The sequence below is a fragment of the Filicampus tigris genome, chromosome 7 (assembly GCF_054856515.1).
Source record: "Filicampus tigris isolate MCC_2025a chromosome 7, RoL_Ftig_1.0, whole genome shotgun sequence".
Lineage (NCBI taxonomy): Eukaryota > Metazoa > Chordata > Actinopteri > Syngnathiformes > Syngnathidae > Filicampus > Filicampus tigris.
This window is the reverse complement of record NC_141223.1, coordinates 18,075,902-18,101,634: the sequence shown is the minus strand read 5'-3', so window position 1 is coordinate 18,101,634 and position 25,733 is coordinate 18,075,902. Positions and strand designations below refer to the sequence as shown.

Here is a 25,733-nt window from a genome sequence, read left to right as displayed (position 1 = left end):
CCAGCCGTCCTGCGGCCGTAATAGCCTGATAATTGCACTTTAGTTCTCCGACATTCAGGCGGCTGGCTTTCTCCTCGCCACGACACACGACTCCCCGCACCCCGCGCGGCCACACATTTGCATACTGGATGTGTCACTTGCATAAATTACCACTGCCACTTTAAGCACCAAGCCCGCCAAAATAGCAATCATTCTTTACAGCGAACTGGCCCTGCTCCGTGCGCGTGTGCGTGTGTTTATTTGCTGGGGGGTGTGTGTGTGTGTGGGAGCTTGTTGTGACGATTAATATTTTTCTGTGAAGCAGTCCTCTCTAATGGGCTGGTTGTATACCTTTCACTTCTCATTAGACTCACTGCAGACTGTAATGACTCTGGTTTTATCTGTGTCTCTGTTGCTGTCTGCATATGTATGTGCTCGTGCGCGTGTGTCTGTGTGTGTAGCTGTGTCCGTGTGCGTATGTGTCAAGAGATACAGTGTACTGCTTTGGTTGTGAGTTCATTACATCTGATTGAAGCAGCTCTGGTCTGTGCACTATACTGCTCTGAGTCTCTTCTATGTCTTTATCTTTCAGTGTGCATGCGTGCGTGCGCGCGCGTGCCTGCGCGTGTGTGCAACTGTGCGCGTTTTAGTTACTTGTTGGGAACACGTAGCTTTTTGTCAGCCTGCCTTGAATGAGTAATGCAGATCTTGTTAACAGGTGTGACCGTGTCATCACATATGCTGCATATGTCCATAAACCGTGTGCATGCGTGTATACTTTCGAATTAAGAAAGGGCCGATGGGTGACAGGTTGTTTGTTTGCCCATTGTAATTTGTTCGATACGCACTAATTGCTCTAATTTGGATGTCTTATTTGCCTTTGGTTGTGTCTTTGTACGTGTTTGTGTGTTTGTGTGCGTGCACACGTTGTGTATGTGCACAGTCTTTGGACGGCTTTGTGTTCGTGGTCAGCCAGGAGGGACGCTTTCTTTACATCTCAGAGACAGTTTCTATCTACCTGGGACTCTCGCAGGTAAGGCGGACTCAACATGTACACACATGCACACCATCATTCAGTCAACTTCATTAATCTTTCATTCATGTGAGACGTATTTTTTTCCCCCCCATAGAAATTCATTCATAAAAGTAATCTTTTACCAGGTCCAACAGTCGCCATGATGAAACCTTAATACTGCTTATTAATTGACATGCAAGTGTAAAACATAAGATCAATATGATTAGCAATTAGGGATGCACAATATATTACAAAAAATATAGATCACGATATTGACTCATGCAATATGCATATCGCAAAAGGTATGCAATCATTTTGTTGTTGAATTGAGAGATTTTATCTGAATTTGACCAGTCAGATGCAAACTTAAAAGCGCATCGCCATCCAATAGTTGGACATTATTTAGGGGAATTAAAATTAGCTGAGAACACATTGAGCTTGCTTATTTTGAAGCATGAAAAAAATATACTTATTGCATTTGATCATAAAAATGTTTTTTATATGTTAGATATTGCAATAATATCGAAATTGCTTTCGTCAACATCCATGTCAAGTCAGGCCAAATTTATTTATATAGCCTTTAATCACAAGAAAGTCTCAAAGGGCTTCACATGCCCATAGTTAACAAAATATTAACGACATCTCCCTGATCTTAACCATATCGCTGATAGATCCATATCGCATATCGCATGTTTTTCCAATATTGTGCAATTATGGAGCTTTATTTTACAACTCAGCCCAACTCAACTTTACTTCTAGAGCAAAAAAACCTAGCTGTAACAAAATGCAATAATTAAAATATTAATAATAAAACAATAATGAATAGATAAAATATTATTTCCTAAGTAACATTGTCAAAAGCTCCCTTTTACATTGACATTGAGCATGCAGAAGGTGCCGAGCTTTATTCCCTCCTTTTTGCACAGTCCACATTTTGTGTGAAGCTGTTTGTAGGCAAGAGAGAGGAGTGAAAGTTTAGTCGGACTCACCGACGGATGCACGTTTAAAATTAGAGGCGGAGCTTCCAATAGATGGGTATTATCTTTTGCCCCCCGAAAAAAAAGGCAAATGACGGGCGACGGAAGGGTACCCGTGAATAACAGACGCTCAATTTTTTATAAAATGCCCAGCTATGTAAATTTGAATGTAAACAAACAACTGCAGTTTTCTAACAGTCGATTATTCGTCCATTGGTGAGTACCACGCATGCAGAAGGACTGGTCGAATTCTGCTGTCCCGTTTAGTTGCCGTCCATCTCGTTGAGTTGATGAAGATCTCAGTATGTGATTTACAATTTTTTTTCAGGGTGTTTTTGCCTTTTGAAAATAACGGAATAGCAATAATAATTATTTTTTTACATTAATACTCTCATTTTGGGTAAAAAGAATGATTTTGGTAATGAACCTAACATGAGGTCTAATACATTTCTTAAGAACTGTAGTGTTTTGCAATGTGTGCGCGCGCGCGTTTGTGACTTTGATGGCCTCGCACACGCCCCTCTTCCCTGAGCGTCGCCGCTCTCTCCTTAGCTCTCTCGCTCTCCAGGTGCTCACCTCTGTTGATTGCCTGTGGCCTCTTGTACTGTGAATGTTAAGTCCTGCCATTTTGCCCAGATGCATAAATAATAACAGTAATTACTGGCCCAGCAATCAAAGTGTCGCCCCGGCACGCTGGGCCTGTCTAGGGGAACAAATCGATAGGCATCTTAAAAGCCACATTGATTGTAGGGAGGGGGGAAAACACCAAGGGGGATGGCATGATAGATAGAGACAGTCGGGAGGGAAGAGAGAGATGGGGTATGGAGGAAGGGGCGAGGTGTGATAAGGGAGGAATGTTTCAAAGCGAGGAGACAGTGTGTTACTGAGGGAGAGAAAAAAAAAGGGGAGAATGAGCTGAGTGTGAGAATAATGGATGTAAATTAGAGTCATTTTAATTGTGGGGATTGGCTGTGATTGAAGGTGTTCAGGCGGCCATGTTAAAAAAGCTGATTTGTCTCTCAATCTCAGTACAGTAATCACACGCTGTGCATGGACCGAAAGATCATTGGTAACTGTGTTTGGATCGCGCATGTCCGCCAAATGTTGCGATCCAATTTTGCTTAGCTGTGCAAGAATATTTTCATTGTTCTACCTACCTGATTAGAATACACGGTTGCAGATCATAACCACTGCAAAGGATTTTATTGGAGGCATTTGAAATCATTTTTTACAGCACAGACCTACACTATGACTTGGACTATGTCCTGTAGGCAGCAGTAATGTCCCCTGTCATCCAATGGACCAGTCTTCACAATAATATCAAATGATTGTTTTTTTTGTTTTTTTTTGTTTTTAACCCATATCAAAATGTGAGATCATAAAAATCAAGCAGAATGAACACACCCAAAAATCTTCATTCGTTCCATAGGTGATGTATTACCACTGTCAACAAATTATTCAATACAAGTGGAAACTACAATGTCGCTGGTCAAACTGAAATTTAATAGCATTTTGAAATAATTTTCCAATAGGAATAATGGAAAAATAGCCTAATAATGGGAAGTCTGACTGTGGCTTTCACCAACTGTGCATTCAATGTGTTTAAGATACCTTTTTAATATTAGGAAGAATTAGTTAACCACTGTTAACAGTAGAACATATAGACACCTCACTGATTTAATTTTGTTTGTAACTTTGGCATAAATGTGAAAAAAAAACAAAAAAACTCACCACTTCAAACAATAGTCTTAACATTGATAACAAGTGAGGAGTTCAAATGCCAAACTGGACATCTACATTTGTTGTGAATTTAGTCAAATAATATACATTTATTTTTTTATGGTTTCCATGTTGAAGCTAATAATTTCCATTTTGGTAAATCAGCGTAAATTAAGAGAGTGAGAAGCTAATTTGGGAAAATTCTCATTTTCTCAGCAGTCTTTCAAAGTAGTCTTTGATTATTGCATCATTTGAAGGAAGCGCTTTTCTTCAAAAAACATGCAAGTCCGAAATGTTCACATAACCAACCATTCACTATAATATTAAACCAATATTGTCTATGTATCAGAAAAAATAATAACAAATGAGTGTCCTAGACCCACAGTCTCTTGAACTAACCCTTAACCTTAACCCTAACCCAAATGAACCATTGTTCCTAACCCTTCAAAATGAAGAGTTGCACTGATGGATTTTCATTCTGTTGTACATAAGTTGAATTTAAAAAAGCCCCTAAATAAAAGTTTAAAAGCATGGTGGGGGGTGAGGTTGTCACACACAAACGCACACATTGTTGTTGCAAGGCAGTCACCCATTTCCCACATTACGTGTACGGCCTACAAACATCACCCGCAAGGGGAGATCTTGCAGCTTATGTGCCAGTGTCATGCATGGACCAGAGAGTCTATTTCTGTTTCAACAATGTCAAGCCGGCGTGCGTTGCGACCGCCCTGATTTTAATGCAAATGAGGGATGCCGCCACAATTGACTGGGAAAATGCCCCGTTACACCCACGTCTACCTGTGCAAAGTCTAGCAAATTAGCAAACGAAAGAAAACTCCACCCAGCCATGCGCACAGCTAGACTGCGCTTTGCTCTAGACCTGCGCTGGGAATGAAAATTGGGCCCACAATCATGTCTGTGGCACCCTTCTGATTGACTGAATGTCTGTCCGATAAAACGCCAGCAGGCTATCCATTCAAGATGCTAAATGTTGTCCCCATCCTCAAGGGCGGGATCCACAATGCATGCTTCAAGTCACACAATTTGGATTTTTTGCTCTCAAGTGTCATAGAGAAATATCAAGTGAAATAAAAACCTTTCATGAATGTGAAATATAAAGTATATTTGTAAAACAGTAGTCACCTTGCTAATGGATTCATGTTGCGAAGTGAAGGTCCACCGTGTGCTCATAAAATGCGTAAGCGTTAGCAGTTAACCAAAATTGTCCACAGTGTCAGCAAGCTGCTAATTTAAAAAAAAACATAGGGAAACTTGACTCATATGCATTTCTAACAACACATCATCTACTTAATACAACAAATGTGAAGTTCATTTTAAAATGTCAGAATTTTTGGGATGAATTCTAGAAGCCTCAAAGGCACCTTATGGTGATATTGACTCCAAAAAATGAAGGCATTAAATCGGAATTGCGCAGCTGGACCTGCAGTGTAAATCCATCCAAAGACACAGACAACACACCTATGCCCTTTAAATGCTACTTAACATCAAATCAAAGTCCCATTGGAAAGAGAGGAAGGATTAGCGGATAGCGGGGCAGACCTTGAAGCTCAGGATTGACCCTCACATATGACATGCGTGTCCGTACCAAAAATGCACGAGAGCGAGAAAAAAAAAGTGAAGAGCGGGGAAACAAGGGAAATCGACAGAGAGACGCCGGTGGAAGATGAGCGAGCGACTACGAGTGTGTAAATAGAGTTTAAACTTGCGGCAGGAAGGAAATTCGCCGTGGGATTGCCGAGGTAAACAAGGCAGCCGGGCTTGGGTGGAGATGCTAATAAAACAGAGCTGTTCTTATCAGCTGAGCAGATGGCCTAACCAATCATGTCTCCTCAAACAGGACCGAAGCCATCAGCATTCTAATGAAATTATTTATGATCGCAGATTACGCCCCAAACCTTGAGCATACAACGTCGCATTTACCTTGCACCCCCCCCCGCCCCCCCCGCCACCACCACCACCACCCACCCTGCCCCCTGCAAAAAAAAAAAAAAAAACAGCCGGCTTTATGATAGGAGGAAGGATATATTAGAGGCAGTGTGCTGCTGTGTTTATGGAGCCAAAGACGGAGAGGGAAAGGTAAGTCTGGCGAACACACACACACACACACACACACACACACACATTGTTGGCGAGTGCTGGCACTCACAGGGGAGAGAGAGGAAGGACGGACAAACAAACGAGTGCAACTGTGTAACTGGTGGTTTGTTTTAGAGGGCATGTTCCCCCCCCCCCGCACCTCCCCTGTCGGGGGGCCGCCTCCCGTCCCTGACGTCTGACCCCTCTGCCCCCGGGTCTCTCCCCTGACAGGGGGGCGGGATGCTTAACCGGCTTAGCCCAGGTCACACACCTTGACCAAGGGCACAGCCGGCCGGTTCCATACCCCACCCCGCCCCCCGCCTCCCGCTCCCAAGACACCCACTCGTATCGTTGCTCCTCTCACCGGGGTCCCCCGGCCTGGAATAAGGCCACGCGGCGGAGTGCATGATGGGAAGCAGCGAAGGGTGAGCGGATGGATGAAATCAAGGAGATTGGAAGCGGGAGAGACGTAACGGGGAGGAGGGAGAAAGGGGATAAATGGGGAAAAGAGAAGAGAGGAAGGATGCTTGGACCAGGGAGGAGAGGAGAATTGATCTGGGACTAGTTAGTATGCAGCCCCCGCTCCCCCACCCTCAACCCCCCTTCCTTAACCCCCCCTTACCCTGCCTCCCTGCCTCTCTCCTCTCCCATCAGTCAGTGAGGACTGTGAGTGTGTTGTGGACCACTGCCCGGATGCCTCATACATATTAAAGCCCCCTTGCTATTATTTATATCATGTCTCTCCTTCCCCCTGCTCGCTGCCCTCCTGCACCTCCTCCTCCTTCTTCTTGGTCTCCTCTTCCTCCTTCTCATCCAAGCACACACATGCACGTGCATGTCTGCGCAGGGCACGCAAACAATGACACACACAATGGTATTAAAAACAGGCTGTCTAGCCGTACACATGCACTTGAATGATCTGGGTCTCTCCTCACGTCGCCGCTACAAAACCCAACGCTGCAACCCCCCAACCTGTCCCCCCTCCCACCCCCTCGTGCGCGCCACATCCTATACCTGTTTTTTATTTCTGAGCCTGACTCATCCTCTCAATGGCTGTGTCTTCTCCTCCTCTCTGTCTGATCTCTGTCTTCAATCCCTCCCTCCTGCCGGTGATGGAGTGATAGTATTCGCATAGGTCTTAAGCCCACCCCCCTCCATTGCCCCCCTCACCGTAAAGCCCATAAGGTCCTGTTTGTCTCTCAATGCTGTGTTCAATATTTTCAAGGGACGATGGGATTTTGTGATTTTGTATCTTTCAGTTGGAGCAGAGGCGAATTTATGTTCCTTCTATTGTGTGTAATATATATATATATATATATATATATATATATATATATATATATATATATATATATATATATATATATATATATATATATATATATATATATATATATATATATATATATATATATATACACACACATACAGTATACAGAGCTGGGCATTTTACGAAAAATTGAGCGTCCGTTATTCGTCATCCTTCTGCAGCGTGGGTACCCTTTCCATCATACGCCGTTTTTCCACCTCTAATTTTAAACGTATATATATATATATATATATATATATATATATATATATATATATATATATATATATATATATATATATATATATACATACACATATACATGTCTTATACATTTTTTTATTTAAAAAAATATATATATATTTTTTAAATCCAGGTTCACCCCCAAACCATGTCCGTCTCAAGCCTCTTGGTGAAAACTTTTAAATTTTAAACAGGATGAATAAGTCAGTTTGGAATAAAAAAGAAGTCAAATTCAACTTCTGAGTTCTCTTTTTGCTGCCTAATGAAGGGAATTAATTCTGTGTATTATTCATCCAGTGGAAATAGACCTCTTAATACTCAGCACAGGAGCAGTGCATTTAAAGGAAATCCATATTGTGTTTGGCCTAATTTTGAAGTTGGTTTACAAGTGAATGAAATCTAATAATATGATTGCCTTTTGCAATATAATTTAATAATAGCAATATATTAATATCAATTACCATCTAATGCTGATCACAATATCAAGTGCTACGGGTTGAACAACTGAAAGTGGAAGTCGACCCAAGCATATTTTTTCCAAAATATGTTCTATGCAGCAAAAAATAGAAATAAATAAATAATATATTTTCCAGAATATGTTCTATGCAGTCCGGCACGGTGGTCGACTGGTTAGCACGTCCCGCGACCCTTGTGAGGATAAGCGGTATCAATAATGGATGGATGGATGGATGGATGGCTGGTGCGACTTGTACTCCGGAGCGATTTATAGTCCGGAAAATACGGTAGTCGACTTTAAGGATTAAACATTGATTTGGAATAGTAAGGTCAACGAGTTGACTAGTCGACTATTCGGTTCAACTCCTATTAGGTACACTAATGACATTTGATACCAAATTTTGTTTTATTTATTTACATTTCTACCCTTAAAAAGATAAAAATGCTCACTTTTGAGTTCTCGTGGTGTACAACTGAGCTGCCTATTGCCAACAGCTGCTGCCATTACCTTGGTTATCAGCCTGTTAAATTACTATTCTTACTGTAGTTTTATTATTATGATTACGTTTTATCCAAAGGTGACGGTCATGGGTGCGTGCGGGTCTCCTGTGTACAAGTAAATTCTCCATCTAACGCTTTAGGGACAAAACTGACCTTTTATTTCTCCACTAGTCTTAACATGCTATTTCAAATTTCATCCGGCCATCATTCTGCTTCTGCTATTACTATTGATATTGTGATGAAAAAGTGTTTTATTGTGCAACATATTTTTTTCTGTGGATTGAAGGTGAAAATAACATCGTCTGTAAAGTATTTTTGTAAGGATGGGTTGCAGATCGGGAAAAGCTAGATGAGATCTGCAGTTATGTGGCCAGAGCTGAGATTCAAACCCAGAACTGTGCGACTGTGAGGCAGGCATGCTAACCATTACTCACTATTCTGCCCTCTATATAATTTAGTATAAGATGATTACAACGCCAGTATCTTGATGGTGTATTCAGACAAATTGATACATCGCCTTCAGCCGCTGTGTTTCATATCGCTGTCAAAGGGTCCCTGAGGACCCCCCAGGGAGACAAGTCAAGTAGAGTACTTGCACCCCCTAGAACGAGGACAGGTAAAGTTCTGTGCATAATGCATATCATTACCACAACAACAAAATAAGCAAACTTGTTGCCACACAGTTCACGATCCATTTAAGTAGTTTGGATTTGCAGATCACAAATTAAACATTTTTGCTGAAACACATTGCCAACATGTTTTTTGAGCCTTTGAGTTCACCTTACTACTTGCTTAAAATCGCAAAGCAAGGGTGGGACAAAAAAATGAAACGTGACAGAAATCATGGTCACACCAAGAATTAACAAATCAAACAAATCATTTTTTGTTCACAGAATTAAAATGCTACGCCAACCCAGTGGTTGAACTATCCCCTTCCAAAACAATGATCACAACAACTGAAAAATAACATACTCTATCGATATAAATTGAATTATGAGGAATATGTCATTTCCACTTTTACCTTTACCAAAATCCTTTTATGACCCTTTAATTTTACATCTCACTAAAAATGTTCAAAGCAAGTCAGCACATTGATAGCAGACCTATCATGCTATTGATTCACAATCTAAAACAGTCAAAGGCATTTACTATGACAATAAAGCAGGTCAGGTATGCCACAAATTGAGTGGCTATTCAGTGTTTCCAACTTAGCGACTTTATTACGATAGCGACTATTTTTTCCAAAAGAAGCAATGAGCAACAAATGGAGCCACGCTTTGTGGTGTTTTTGGAGACTTCTGCATACTATGAGAGTCACCCCCTGCGTCCCGACTGCATATGAAGATCACTTACCCAAAGCCACCACTGGCTAATGTAAAAAGTAAAAATGACTTTTTACCTTAAACATCAGAAATTATGCGACAAGCGTCCTTCTGTTGGCTGCAATGGTCTTTGTCGCATTGCAAAAGTGTCTGTCGATTCTGCCATACATTGTGGGATTGGATTCCAGAACCACTTGCAATAGGTTTTTTGATTAATATTGATTAGCCAGTCAACAAAATACTACAAACAAACAACATCCACAACAAAAATCACATCTTTACATTTTAAAAACAAGAAACAAAAGCACTTTAATTGACCAGCAGGGACAGAGGTGGGCCGTTGCCCGGTCTCTTAACTCCAACCCCATAATTCAAATCAAATGATAGCTGAACCACACGTCTTTGAAAAATCACCAATGTGGGAGAATTAACATCACCACTAAAATTATTCAATATGGTACTACCCTGTCACTAAATAAAGAATTTCTAAGGTCCAATTTGGAACATTCAACTTGTATTTTTTTAAATAATAACCTCTTATACAGTGCATATTCCAAAAAATGAATGAAAGTTCATGTTCACTAATCCGATAATCTTGTGTAATCAGATCAAACATAACATGACGATGAGTTAGAGATTGAAGATTAATGTTGGCTAAACGTTCCTGATACGTGTACCCGGAAAGGCCTGGCAGTCTACGAGTGAATTCATTAATTCAATGCCTTGTTTTAAATAAGGGACCATACCTTTGTGGAATACTCTAATCCGGGTCGAACAAAATCTTTGTATACTTTCATTAGAAGATCAATGTTGCGGTTGTGAAAATTTGCAAAAATAAGATTAACCTTCAAGAAGCTTCTCTCTGCTATTGACAAACAATGATGAGAAGATTTTAAAATTTCAAAAAAATCATTCCCAAAGTCCCGAACAATATTTCTACAAGTAACTATAATGCCGCCTACCTGAAAGTCCCATTTTGCGTTAGCGTAGCCATAATGCATAAAAAAGCATTTTTCTTCGTCATAAGTCTTGCCAATTAAATGTTTCCCTTTAATACCAACCTATTTGAGGGTGTGGATTGGGAAAAAAAATGGTCATCCACCAGTATGTCGGAGACTGCCAACACCTATCCCATCACTGCTTGCACCCAACGCCGTGGCTTTTTCCCCGGCTGTCCTTGAGGGCCTGCTGAAGCTCCCATAAAGCCCACAGTAAATGGCTCTAATCCGGTAATAAATGGCTGTGTCCTACAGACAAGGGTGTGAGGCTGCTGCAGCCACGGCGTTATCAGATGGAATGCTATTGGCACGCACAATCACACGCACGCCTTCACAAATGTAATGGAAGCCGCATGTACATCTCACACACAGCATCGGGCCGAGTCGCACCTGCTCCGATTGTGCTGCTTTTATGGATGCCGTGCAAGAGCGGCGCCATTATTGCCTTTAAATGATTGGAGATTTGACTATGATGTATTGTGATGATGGGATCACACCGGGTGCTATGAGCTCTTTATGCCTGCCGGGATGGACTGCCGGCGGCAACTAAATGAAGGAGCGGGGTGGGACACGGGCGAGAAAGAAGAGGAATAGTGATGCGACCTCCGGAGATACTTAGAGTTCAACCGTTTTTAATCAGCACATACAATTGATTTTTATCTTGCCTGGTTATTTGAGTAATACTGTCGTCACTTGTTCCTCTGAGACTTGGAATGTGTGTGTATGGGGGGGGGGGTCTTACAAGAGCTACAGTCCTTGTTGAAATGTAACCCACAGCAAGGTTTTCATTTTCCTGTCATAACACATATTGATTTTTCTTGGTGGGTGTGTGTTGAGTGTGTGTTTTTTTTTTTTTTTTTTTTTTTTTTTGTCAACAAGAGTGTGTGTCCGCCCTCAGGTGGAGCTCACGGGCAGCAGCGTGTTCGACTACATCCACCCGGCCGACCACGTGGAGATGGCCGAGAGGTTGGGGATCAGGCCCCACCTGCGGGCAGAGGCCGGCTGCCAAGTGGGACCCGAGAGCGCGCCCTCCAGCTCGGCCTCCGCCTCATCCCTGGCCGGTACGCCCGAGCCCAGCGGTACGGTTCGCGCCGTCGGTAATGATTGCGAGCGCACGAGATGAACAGACATGATTAATCTGGTGCTCTGTAATCCTCAGCAGCGCCATCCAGCCCTCACTCTCCCGCTGATGAACCTCCTGACCGTGGCTTCTTCATTCGCATGAAGTCCACGCTCACCAAAAGAGGGCTGCACGTCAAATCCTCCGGATACAAGGTCACTCTTAATTTCCCTTATACAGTACACCTCACTGGAAATTTCAAAAGGTGCACTATAATTTCCAATCAAGACAAAAAATACACTTTTACAAAGGTAATAAATACACAGTGTACGTATTTATTTAATTTTGTATTTATTTGTTATTAGTAGTGTTCATTGGGCCAAATCAAAAATTTTGCTTTATTTAACAAACACTGCACTGCTAAAATTAGTATTTTACCATCTGCTGTTCTCATATCACTAGTGTTTTTTTTGGCCATCCATCATAGTTTTAGTCTTTTGAAAATTTAATGAAAATGCTAATTAGTTTTAGTCACTTCTATATTTGATGTTTTTTAGTCGAGTCGTAGTTTAACCCATTAAGGCCTAAAGCGCCTTTCTCAACAGCTCCCCAAAACCTAAGGTCGCCTTCGGAATTATCCTTGAAAACCTGAAGTTCTCCCAGAAATTCAACTCTTACAAAATGATTAATATCTCAGCCCCTGTAGCAGACAGAAACATAATTCCAAAAGAATTAAAGAGCTTAGACATGTGGCTTTCGCACAGGCAGAACTTATTATCATTTACTGTTTCAATCGAAGATGTAAAAATAACGTGTCACTGCAAGAGAAGCACTATTTTAATTTTTTAAAAAATCGAGTGGTAATTACCATCCTGTATTCTGTTACAAAGACGTCAATATCGTAATCGTCTACAAACCATATCATATCACGTTCGACTGGTTCCACTGGTCATGCACGTCGTCTATATAGTACTGCCGTTACTTATCAGAGCTCCCGGCGATCGACGACGTTGGCTAAGAGACGGAGAATTGGATTAAAAAAGGACGGTGACGTATCTGCTCCCCCGGTTTGAAAGGTAGAAAGGTTGAAACGTGGTTAGGCGCTCCCGGGCTTAATGGGTTAATAAAAAGTTTGCCTTTTAAGTAACTGCTGCATTATTGTATTTTCTTGAGCTTTGTAAAAATAAAGCTCTTGCGAAAAATGATATAAAAAAAATGGATATGCTGGTTAAAAATATCCCATTGAGTAATTCATAGTACATTTCACAAACAGTAAAAAGTTAATGAAATTAAAGAACAGATAAGTTCAAAGTCCCAAAATAACTCTTTTTTTTTTTAAGAATCGGAATCAAGAATCGTTAGGAACCGAAATATAATCAGAGAATCTGAACCAGAATCGTACAAATTCAAACGATGCCCAACCCTAATGTGAAGACAATACAATGGTCTTAACTACCAAAAAAGCAAAACAAAAATTGCTAGCATAATTAGTCCATGAAAGAGTATTGCCAAATACAAAATGTTACCAGTTTGATTCTTGTCATGTGTGGAACGTACAATCAATTAAAACATAGGAGAGGCAACCAGCTTACTGAATGACTCTATAGTAACGATCAGGTTGGCACCAGCGGCTGCAGCCGGAAGCAGCTGTCCATATGCAGCCGTCCGCGCATCAAACACCAATTTTATATCCCTTGACATGAAGTACAGTAAAGCACTTTTTACTTTTGTGGGTCAACAGAGGTAAATAACTGGCCGAGAAACTGTGATAGTCTCCTTTTAGAGAGCCTTTGTGCCTCCCCACTAGCCTGTTAGCCACGGTCTACATGGTCAGGCAAATGTACCACCACACCATCTGTGACTTGCCCAAGTGCACCTTACAATCCGACATTGACTTTTCATTATTTTCACCTTACTCCATGTATTTTGTCAGATTATTTTTCATGGTTGCCTGCAATCAAGGGTTCCCAAACTCAAGACCTAACGTAGATAGCTGCTTCCTACCCCTGGACCTCCAAAACATACTAGAATTAAAACATTATTGCCATGTCATCAACATCAACATATCAAGTAAAACAGGAATAAGATGTAGTAAGGTTCTGAATAAGAACACCAAAATTATCCGCTATTCTAATGATATTTGACAGAGATATGAGACGTGATCAATTTAAATTGTATATGCTGCCAAACCTTTTTTTTTTAATTTAGGCCCCTGAGATCACAAAATATATGTAAACTTAAAAAACAATTATAATGATATGATGATAATAACATGAATTTCATATAACCAGCAATCAAAATGTTCTTTGCCAAGAAGTGGTGCGCCATCAGGATAAAACTGCCTACAGTATTTTACAGTGATAGACCAGTGACACAATAAACCTGACCTGGGACCATTTGGGCTCCTGACCCTGCGTTTATAAGCCACGTTCCTGCGTTTCTATCCCAGCTGACGTTGGGCAACAGGCGAGGCGCACCCCGGACTAGTTTCCTGTCAATTGCAGGGTGCATATAGACAAACACACATTCACACCTATTGACAATATGGAGACCTCAGTGACATCAACATGCATGTTTTTCCAGGTACCAAGAGAAAACATCTGCAAGCGCAGCGAGAACATTCAAAGTCAAAACTGAGCATTTTTATGTGTTTTGGGGATGTCATTAGTGTGTCCCTAATGTCATGTCCTCCGTGTCCTTGTTTTTTGCATGAAGGAATTACAAGCAGCGCCTTGTCACTTTGTTTTGCTCTGCTAGTGTTTCACAGCAGTGTCAAGATGGTCGTTTTCACCGTGTTTTATTGCTTTGACCTTATTTCACACTGAATAGTTGCGCGCTGCTTTTTATTGCTCCGCAAAGCCAGGGCTGCAGCATTCTTTGGCTTCAATGGTATTCTATTCTCTAGTTTATATCCAGTCATATTACCGCGTGTTAATTGTCTTCCTCTTGTTGTGTGTGTGTTGGGTTGTTTTTTTTTACCTTCAGGTGATTCACGTGACTGGGAGAATCCGCTACCGTCCCGCGATCGTCCCTGGCTCAGCGCGGTCCATGCCTCGGCCCATGGGGATGGTGGCACTGGCTCACACGCTTCCCCCCTCCACGCTCAATGAGGTCCGCATGGAGAGCCACATGTTTGTCTTCAGGGTCAACATGGACCTGCAGGTCACATACTGCGAGAACAGGTGAAGTGTCGTTGTTATTTCATCTGTAATTGTCCCCTTGGCTGAGTGGTGAGCACAGTGATTCTCAAAGTGTGACATGACTAGCGCTTGTGGGATGTGAGCTCCCTCTAGCGGTATGCAAGAGAATCGCTGAATTCAATGTTCAAACTGCGCATAATGTTACAATGGCTTCATCTTTCTTTTAATGTTAAGTACAGTTCGGTTGTAGTTAACCTTTAAGTACAATACATTTGTATTCCTGAATGTTCTCCCTGTGCTCGCTTGGGTTTTCTCCAAGTATTCCGGCTTTCTCCTACATTCCAAATTAGGGCTGAATGATTTTGAAAAATAATCTTATTGCAATTTTTTTTTCCACAATATTGTGATTGCGATATATGTGATCATTTCTTCAAGGTCCTCTTCCCACGTATTTTTTTTAAACAAATGGAATAAATATATCTGTATTGCAATAAACAATATCAGATTTATTATACATGACTGTTTTGATTTATAGATTAAGATTATGCTAAAATAAAGCCAAATGAACCAGTGTTGCGTGAACATAAATCACTCAGTCAAAAATCAGATTACAACAATAATGCAAACAAATCTGTGGCTTTATCACTTCATCTTTTCATGTTTCATAAAAGAATGATATATAGATATTTGGACTGCACTTTTTGAGCCCTGAACTTATCTAGCCACAACATAGCCATCTATAAAGCCATCCCAAATTGCAATCTTTGTGATTCGAAAATGGCATTCGACTACATTCCAATGCTGATATAAACTTCATTAATTGTTCAGCTCTATTTCAAATGCATATTAGGTTAATTGAAGACTCCAAATTGTCAATACGTATGGACGTGAGTGCGAATGGCTGTTTGTGTATATGTACCTACCCTGTGATTGGCTGATTACGACTCTAGGGTAGTACCCCGCCTCTTAGTCAAAGGCAAGTGCTTTAGAAGATGGACGGATGAATGCTCCCTTTAGTTCTGTGGACGGCGTGACTGACTTGCGTATGCGTGCAGGATATCCGACTACATGGACCTGACGCCCGCAGAGGTGGTGGGCCGCACCTGTTACCATTTCATCTATGTGGAGGATCTGGAGAACCTGCGGCAGAGCCATGAAGACCGTGAGTGTCTTTACACACACGTACACACTCCTCAAGGAGAGCCTGTTGAATCCTTTCTGTTCTGGTGTCATTGGCGCCCTCTGCTGCTATCCCCATGAACTGTCAGTCATAACCTCTACTGAGAAGGTCATGTAAATTTAGATTTGTTCATCTGTGTGCACGGGTAGCATAGCGCGCTAGTGGTTTGCACCTCTGCCTTACAGTCCTGAGGTTCTGAGTGTGAATGTCGGCTCTGGGATTTCCCGTGTGGAGTTTGCATGTTCATCCCGTGATTGTGTGTGTTTCAAGGTACTTCCAAAACATGTACTGTATGTTAGGTTAATTGAAGAACCTTCCATAGGGATCAATGTGAGTATCAATGGTTGTTTGTCTGTATGTGCCATGTTACTGGCTGGCAATCCAGGGTGTCCCTCCACCAGTCACCCAATAGTCAGCTGGGACAGGACAAGCTGAAAGTGTGCACCTACCACTTCTTTTCCTTTAACCATAAAGTTAAATGCGTGAAATTATGGTACTATGAGACTAAAGTAGATGAAAGAAAAACATGATATAATAATCCAGAATATTGAAATCTACAATAAAATTCAATAAGTTTAAATCATTTTGACAAAAAATAAATTCAATCAAATCATTTTGACAAAAAATAAATTCAGTCAACAATTTTTTTTGATTTTACCTTATTAATGTGGCAGGTTTCTCAAGAGAAATACATGCTGTGGGTCTGAGAGTGTTGTGTTTAAATTCATATGGGAAGTTTCATATGTGCCTGTTAAGTTCACAACTTTATTCTCATTACGAGTCTGAAATTCCTTTCTTTTCCTCCACATTTTTTCTTTTTCTTTTTTTTTTTACTTTTTCTAAGTTAATTTCTTTTTTTTCCTCGTAATTGTTTTTTTCCATTGTGGAGCTTTTGAATGTATAGTTATATATACTGTTGTTCTTGAAATGCCAGGTTTTGTAAAAAACATAATAATAATAATAATAATAATAATATAATAGTAATAATAATAATACAAAATTACACTGAGATAAATAATTTCCAAACTTTTTCCACCGCTACGGACCTCTAACATTCAATTAAAAAAAATTACAGCGGAAGTAACCAACTGAAATAATGGGGTTGCACAAGTGTGCACATCCTGTTTTTTTCTGGGGAGTTGGACGTATTCAGAATTAACCAATCACAATCAAACTGATGTTAAATGGGAGTCAGCGCATACACCTGTCAAAGTTTAAAGTGCATCTGATGACCCTCAAATATCATTCAAATGTTCTAGTCTTTTCCTAATTTGTTGTGTTTTCTAGCTGAAGCCAGAAGGTTTTGTGCTAACTCTGGCTACTATTTGGAGCGTTTCATATTTCCCTCCACCTTGACAAACAGTTCCAGCTGTTGGTTTCATTGAGCTATACCACTATTTCCCACATCATTTTGGGAAGATTTCATGTGTGATTCAGCAAAATTTTTAAAAATTAATTTGTACTTATTAGCCATATTTGCCAAAGTCACATTTAGTGCGAGCACAACACTGCTCATCACCAAAACAACACTATACCTACAGTTCACACTGTATTTGAAGCATGGTTCAAATGCCAAAGCATGATGCTGCCACCACCATGCTTTGGCTGTTTTTCTTCAGCTGGAACAGGAGCCTGAGACAAGGTTTCTGCTTGAAAGAAAGCAAATATAAGGAAAAGCTAACCAGAACATCTGAGCTTTGTTTGGTTTTATTCAGAATTGCTTTAAATGGTAGCAGTTGCTTCTGACTCCCATTTTAGATGAGTTTGAATGTGATTGGTTAATTCAGATTACAGTTATAAGAGGGGGTGTATACTTGTGCAACTGCATTGTTGCAGTTGTTTAGTTTCTATTTCCCCTCTCAAAACGATTTGAAACTTGTTTTCAAATGAGTTGTACAAGTTCTAAGTCAAATGTATGGTGGAAAAGGTTTTAAAATGATGTATCTTGGTTTCTTTTTTCAAATCACGAAACCGGGCATTTGAACACGGGTGTGTAAACTTTTTATGTCCACTCTATATGTTATTGCAATACATTTTGTATTGTACTTAAGGCGCAATCCAATTTCTATTTTGGGTCTGTCTTTTTTGTGAAAATCTGCCTATATAAATACTGTAATTTAAGTATTTAACGTCCAATGTGGGGACAGTCTTATCGCCTCAGATAAAGTGACAGTTATTCATATGTGTAGAATATTAAAACATCTTATTTCCTTACATGGCGATTAAAATCATAGACTGAAACCACCACTTAACATGCAACAAATGTTTAAGGCTTTTCTTCCCCATCTGCTCGCCCCAGTGTTGAGGAAAGGCCAAGTGGTGACGGGCTACTACCGCTGGCTCCAGAAGAGAGGCGGCTATCTGTGGATTCAGTCCACCGCCACCGTGTCCATAAACCACAAAGCCCCCCACGAACGCAACGTCATCTGGGTCAACTGCGTCCTCAGGTCAGTTTCAAGAGCGAAGCGGAGCGCCACGCTGTGTTCACACGAGCTTTGAAGGCAGGAACGATGAAATGAGGTTTGACTGACTCCAACAGCTGATGAGGATACGTGTAAAATGTTTGTGACATGAAAGAAAAGGCATCATCGGGCCCCATTAATGTTGATGGCTTAAGCGCTGACAGATATTCAATCGCGAAAAATGTGAAAATACACTCATCTGCGGCCTCGGCATCATCACCTGCACATTCTAATGACAATACACGAGCTGTCTTTAGGAGATTTTATTCCTAAAAAGTATACTTCAAATTAGCGTACGCCACTGTAACATTTACACTGCACTTTAATAACGGGAAAAGAAAACACTGTACTTACAGTAAATAGAGATTCAATGTATTGCACTTAAACGCTAGCTAGAATTATACTGAAACAAATGTTCAAAAACAAGCAATTTTTAAAAGAATAAATGCAAATGTAAGGTACTGTACATTTCAGTTCTATTAAATATAAATGAACTGCACTTCAAGAAATCTACCATACACACCACACTTTGAGCATCTCTGAAGAACACATCTGCAATATTACCATTACGATGATATGATAAATATACCGTTTGATTTTTCTCTGTCAGAGTATTATGTTTGTAGAGATGGAATTTTTGTTGCAGCGCTTGTATTAGACCTCATTTGATAGTGCAGGTGTACCTAGTTTTGTGGCGAGTCGGTGTGAATTAAATTATTCATTGATCATGAAAAATCAAAGAATCCCCTTTTCTCTTTGTTAAATTTGCACACCTTTTTTTAAATACAGTTTCTCTTTATTAATTTAGTTTAGTAAATTGTTTAATAATGAATATATTTATTCATTTTATTTATTTGTAATGTGTTTTTTTTTTTCATTTATTCATTTGTGTCACTTTCTTTCCTGCGCAATGAAGTTTTATGTATCTTGCATGAACCGACCCCTTTTGCTCCAGCTTTTCGTATTACCAGTAATTACTTTTTTTGATGAAACGTTGATGTAATTATATTATGTATATATATTATGAGGATGAGCGATTTGAATAATGGATGGATGGATGGATGGATATATTTGTTCTTTTATTCTTTTATATATATTGCTTTTTTTATCCACATACATTTAGTGTATTTAATTGATTAAAAACTATTTATCATATCATTATAGACTTCATAATGTACATTCTATTATTTATTTACAATCTTAATCCATTTTTATATTTGTTTATTTATGTATTTATTTATTTTTACAAAATTCTATTTTATCCACTGCATATTGGGTGACTTACTTTTTAATATTAAATTGAATCTCTTGTTTCACATGAAGAGCCTGGTGATGTTCATGTTCATGTTTTTTTTTTCTTTTTTTTTTTATGTTTCCATATTTACACTTTTGGTTCTTCGGCTGGATAGATTTCTTATAAATATTTTAAATTTGTATGTATTTAATTGAGAAATGTGTTATCGGTCATTTCAATTCATGTTATGCTTTAGTTTTATAATAATCACATTTCTTTATATTAAGTGAACCGACGCCCATATTTGCTTTTATTTATTTATTTATTTTATTTTCATGTGATGAGCTATTCATGTAAATAGGTCTCATTTGAGCTGTATTGAGTATAAATATATAGACGATCCCTTTGAATCATTCTGAAATCAATTACTCAACATTTAATGTCAGACTGTTAGAAGAACACTTACTGCACAAACGTTAGACCACTGTACAAGCTCTAGAATATATGCCCCCCCGCACCTCCACACACAATTTTGTTTCCCTATTCTGCATACATTCAGCACACACACACACACACACACACTCACGGCGCATAATACCGTGTTTCAGGCGGCCAAGCAGTCAGACAAAAACAAGAGTAGGCTGAATGTCGATGCTAATTGGGCTGAGGCCGTATAATTACAACCAACGGATGTCAGAATTTTGGGGCTTGAATCGTGTTTTAGTTAATTAGAGCTGTAATTACAAGAGCTCATTAACTTCTCCAACAGCCTCCTCCATTCCGGAGAGGAGCGCGGCTGTTTATAGGTGAGCTCTGTGTGTGTTTCTCGAGGGCGAGGCCGACGCGTCGGTCTGTTTGCACGTGTCACTGTTTGTGTAGGTGTGATGGGGGCCGGCGTGTCATGTTGAGGTGACAAAGGAAGCCTACTTATCAGAGGTAGTGACGAGGCAGATTAGTCCCTTAAGTCTGCTTTTAAAGCTGGGAGTGCTTCATGGTTTATTTTTGCACGCCTTTCCTCTCCGTCTCTCTTTTGTATGACATTTTTTTTTTTTTTGTTTGTTTTTTTTTCACCCCACCAGTCGAACGGAGCTGCCCGACACTCCTCTGGATCTACTGCAGCTGCCAGAGAGCGTCAGAGCCGAGCGACTTCGAGTGAGCTCCCCTCCCACAAACAGCTCCCCGCAGGCCCGAGGTAGGACATTGCGACACCCCATAACACCCTGCGAGCGAGCCTGTGGCCATGACCGAATTTTAACACGGCCTAACTACAGGCTTTTTTTGCATTTGTTTCCTTGACTTCGGACATGAGTTTGCATCCATTGTAGACTTTTTAAAAAGCAAATATGGCTAGTTCCTCCAAGGGCTGCTCCAAATGGGTTGACTTTTTGCCTAAATGGCACTTGTCAGCTTTTGTGCTTGAACTTGTCAATATGGTGTTTGTATATTTTCATTAGTTTTTCAAATCTTTACATCACAGCTTTCTGATAAAGCTGATATGGTTAAAACTGTAGGAGTTTTTAGGATTTTGTGGTGGTCCACGGCCCTATATGCCATTAGAATAGGTCCGCCCCTGCAATGAGCAGCAGTCCAATCCCATCTCCACATTCGGAACCAAAACAAGAGCAATTTGTTGTAAGATGACAATTTTTATGTTACTTGGGAATCATTGACACAGAGAAGAAAGTAGACCCAACCATCTTTGTATTCTTTTTTCACCTTTATGACGAGAAATGTTATTGTTGTAGTTTTAAATAGTTTATTTATGTGAAACCAATTTATTATTATTTATATTTATATATATTTATATTATTTATAACGTATCACCTCCTGATGTACATCAATAATCTTGCCCAAAGATATACATCATAAAATGAACCTACGGCTGTCACTTCCTGTAAGCATAAAAAGCAGGATTACATGACTTTGAAAAATGCTCAACCAAAATGATGCTGTCCTAAAATACTTCCTGTTGCATTCTTATTCTTTCAAATTTCGATTGCCGCAAACTAAATAAATGTGCCGCCATGTAGTGGTTAAAAGTGGAATTGCAACCCGTTTATACGAGAGTGACGCCAAAATAGAGGTATTAACTGTACAAAAAAATCCACAAAATAGCAGGACTCTAAACGCGGGACTCACGATGGTTACTTTAAAGAAAGATACCGAATGTTCCCTTACACTTCCTCTTTCTTAGGCTCCCAGCCAGCAAAGAGCTCAGCAGGGAAGAGCGACCCCGACACGAAAGCCCGAGAGAAGTTCACCACCGCCGCCGTCCAATCGGAGAACAGGAGGAAGCGCCTGCTAAGGTCTGAGCCTGAGGGGGCCCCCGCCGAGAGCCGCCGCCGTCTGGACGAGCTGCGGCACGCCGAGGAGAGCGTGTCGGCCTCCTCGGACCTGGCCAGCGAGAGCGACGGCGAGGAGGACGACGAGGAGGAAGACGAGGAGCCCGACTGGGAGCAGGGGGGAGACGGCGACAAATTGAAACAAGAAGACGGTGGAGGGAAGCCGAGCAGGGGGGCAAACGCCCCAACGAGAGGCGAGAGGGGAGGGCGGGTGCACAACGGGCGAGCTGTGATCCAGCAGCTGAAGAGTGTAGTAACCCCGTCTGCCAGCATCAAGACTGAACACGAGGCCCTGGCCACCGGGGGGCGCTGGGGCTCGCACAGCAGCCAGCCCCAGCCCTCTCACGCACACACCCCCTCCAGCAGCCTCAACGGTGACAGCCCCAACACCCCAATACCCGACTCCTCCTCCAGCACCGAAGCCCCCCCGAAGGGCCTGTTCACCCCTCCCTCCCCAGCCTTGTCCCCCGTCATGCCCGTGTCGTCCCCCCTGCCCCGCGAGGAGCGGGCTGCACCGGGGGCGGTCAATCGGGGCGGCGGACCGGGCGGGGGCCCGGACTTAGAGCTCCTCCAGAGACTGGCCGCGGGGGGCGCGGCGGGGCGGGTCCTCTTCCACCCCCTCGCCTTGGGACCCCAGGGCCCCCAGAGCTTGTACGCCCCAAGCACCATCCGCTACGCTCCCCCCGAGCTGCCCCCCTCCCACCACCATGCGGTCGGACACGGGGACGGCCTGCAGCTGCGCTCGGACCACCACAAGGGTCCCCCGCCGGCCTTCTTCCCCCACCTGCAGCGACTGGCCGGCCTGCCGCCCTTCAGCGGCTTCTCCCCTTCGGACAGCCCCTTCCCTTCCGGACTGCCCTTCTGTATGAACGGACTGCGGGGGGCCGCCGGCTCCGAGGAGGACTGAGATGATGAAAAAGACGTCGACGTCAGGTCATTAAGCCTCGGAGGACGTCGCTAATTGGACTTGAACGACTGCGGTGTTAAACGTGTGACAGCTCGCCACTGGGGGAACGTTTATTTCGCTGCCGGACAAGCTGACAGCCACTCTCGGAAAACTAAAAAAAAAAAAAAAAAAAAAAGAAAAAAGGAACAGGATGACTTCTGATTGGAGCTCGCTGGAGACTTTTACGACTAAATAATGAACTGTCTTTCAACAGACCACTTCTGTGTTTCTTCCACTCAGAGAAGCCATATTGTATATAGAGACAACAACCATGATGACCCTCAGCTCACATAGCAACCCCCCTCACCCTCAACCGTCACCCCAATTAACCCAATTAACTCTCTTACCAGTAGAAAGAAAAAAAAAAGAAAGAAGATGGACACTTGTCGGAGTGGATTTTTATTATTGCAGTATTATATAATTAATCTCTTTTTTGGTGACCCTTTGATTCTAGGGGTTCCTTCAAAATAAAGGGAAGTGATTTTGTATTGAAATTCAAAATAATTACAAAAAAAGAGTCATTAATTACAAGCACATTGTTGGGGACACAAATACAGCTAATAATAATAATAATAATAATAATAATAATAGTAATAATAATATTAATACCGTAATAATACACCCAGACATTCCATCATATAAAAGGGAGGAAATGCAATTGAAACAAAATGCTTCTTCTTGACTATTCTAGTATATTCTGCGTCATGCTGTTTTTGTATGAAAGCCATATTTTTGTTCATTTGTGTTCTTTCCACATAAAATACTATAAAAACAGTTGGATCAAAAAGGGACATCTTTTTATTCTTATTATTTTGGGTTGGTTGGTACAAAACAACAAACCCCAAAAGAGAAATCAATTAGTGGTCAGTCCCTTTTTGATCCAAATTCGATTATTTTTTACCTAAATGTTTTAGAGTAAGGCAATGAATGAATCATTTAGAGGGAAATACTCTAAAAACAGTTGGGTTAAAAATAACCAAACTATCAAACCATGGTCAACTTTTTGGGTTTGTTCTTTTGTACAAACAACACCCAAAATGTGATTGTTTTGTACAAATATACCCCCAAAATGTTGTCAAATTGACCCAAGCATCAGTCCATTCCTATTTTGACCCAACTGTTTTAGAGTGAGGCGCTGAGAGGATAATTTCCAGGGAAATGCTCTAAAAACGGTTGCGTCAAAAATAACCCAGTTATGGGTTCAAAAGGTACTTTGACTCAACATTTTAGGTTTCCTATTTTATACAAAACAACCCGAAAAATGGATTGTTTTGTGCAAAAATACCCCCAAAACTGGGTTGAATTGACCCGAGTTGTTCTTGGTCCCTTTTGAGCCATGTTTGGGTTATTTTTCACAGTGAATATTTTGACAAGTTGCACAATATCATCAGAATTGATGTTGTTATCGTTTTAAAAAGCAGGAAAAGTTTCATTTTTCGTTTTTTTTTTGAGCACTTAACTGAGAATTCAAACTGGAAGCACTTCACGCAACTTAATGTGGTCCTGTTAAAACAGAAAACAACGCAAGAGCGATCGCAATATCGTAGTCGCCTCGCCGTGCAGCCGAGGGAATAAATAGTCATTGATGAAGTAACGGAGCATAAAAACGGGTCATAAAATGACAGCCATTAAAGTCACAATCGGGTCAGGAGACACTTTCAGTGTCAGTCGACTGGGGAATAAAAGCCCCATCCGTCACTTTTAAATGTGGTGGGGTTTTACTCGAGTAGAAGAGGGGGGGAAAAAAAGGAAAATTCAAGTCATTTTCACTGATAGTTTTTGCAAAAAAAGGTACCCAGAACAGCTCTAAAACTGTGAAAAAAATGTGTTGAGATTTAAATTAATCTTTAAATCATCACCTAGTTGAAATACTAGTATAAAAATGACGCCTATTTGAATTCTGTAGCACTTTTAAAGCCTGCAAATAAATACGTGAATTACACCGATGTTCATTTTTCCTGCTGTGTCAGAAATATTGTGGCTCTTCCCCAAATCTCAATTGTGCTGTCTGTGAAATATACAAATTCAGAAGACGTGAACAATGTCTGACATACTGCACTTGTCACATGAGCGAGCACACAGATTCTGGGAGTGTGTTTGTGTGTGTGTGTGCGTGTGTGGGGGTGTGTGGGGGTGTGTGGGTGTGTGTGTGTGTGTGTGTGTGTGTGCGCGCGCTGTCATTTTTAATTGAGTTAAATAGCTAACCCCTTTGCCTATCACTGTGAATCTAACGTTATCCTCGCATCCTTGTGAATACTCCAGCCGCTTATTGAACAAAATGAATGCTGTAAAGGAAAAAAAAAGGGAAAAATGCAGTGATACAGATGACAATAACAATAAAATATTCCACTCAGTAGAGAAGCTCACTCTCTTCCCTGGTCTGTTATTATTCTTTATGTATTTGCTTTGATTTTCTGTGCAAATGTCAAATGAGTTTGATTTTGTTTCCATGCAAAGGTTTGTCAGTTCTTGCATCTCTCTGTCCATAAACATTCATCTGAGAACTCAACTCGATTTCATGTATAGAGCGCTTAAAAAAAAAACAAAAAAAAACAGCCACATCTGTAACAAAGTGCTGTACATAAGAGCCAGCATAAAACACAAAAGTGTTGATGATAATAATATTTTTTTTAAATAGATAAATTAAAATGTCTTATTAAAAAGGGAAAACAATTCTGATGCTGATAAGTCAACCTTGTTGTGACACATCACGATTGTTTTCATGTATATTTAGAATTTTTTCTAAAAAAAAA

At 40.9% G+C, this 25,733-nt stretch overlaps 1 protein-coding gene across 3 annotated transcripts in view; it reads left to right on the top strand.

Moving 5' to 3' along the window:
- Positions 1 to 25,346, top strand: part of npas1 (neuronal PAS domain protein 1) — a 66,927-nt gene extending 41,581 nt beyond the window's left edge. Inside the window, exons 5-12 of one of the 3 annotated variants that reach the window (XM_086036713.1) lie at positions 923 to 1,012; positions 11,515 to 11,677; positions 11,776 to 11,891; positions 14,662 to 14,858; positions 15,872 to 15,978; positions 18,296 to 18,443; positions 20,772 to 20,884; positions 21,887 to 25,346. In XM_086036713.1, coding sequence (XP_085892839.1) covers positions 923 to 1,012; positions 11,515 to 11,677; positions 11,776 to 11,891; positions 14,662 to 14,858; positions 15,872 to 15,978; positions 18,296 to 18,443; positions 20,772 to 20,884; positions 21,887 to 22,941 — 1,989 coding nt within the window. In that variant the 3' untranslated portion in view covers positions 22,942 to 25,346. Of the gene's footprint in view, positions 1 to 922; positions 1,013 to 11,514; positions 11,696 to 11,775; positions 11,892 to 14,661; positions 14,859 to 15,871; positions 15,979 to 18,295; positions 18,444 to 20,771; positions 20,885 to 21,886 lie in introns of all 3 variants that reach the window. The other 2 variants (XM_086036712.1, XM_086036711.1) reach the window with 2 other exon arrangements.
- Positions 25,347 to 25,733: the final 387 nt, after the last annotated feature.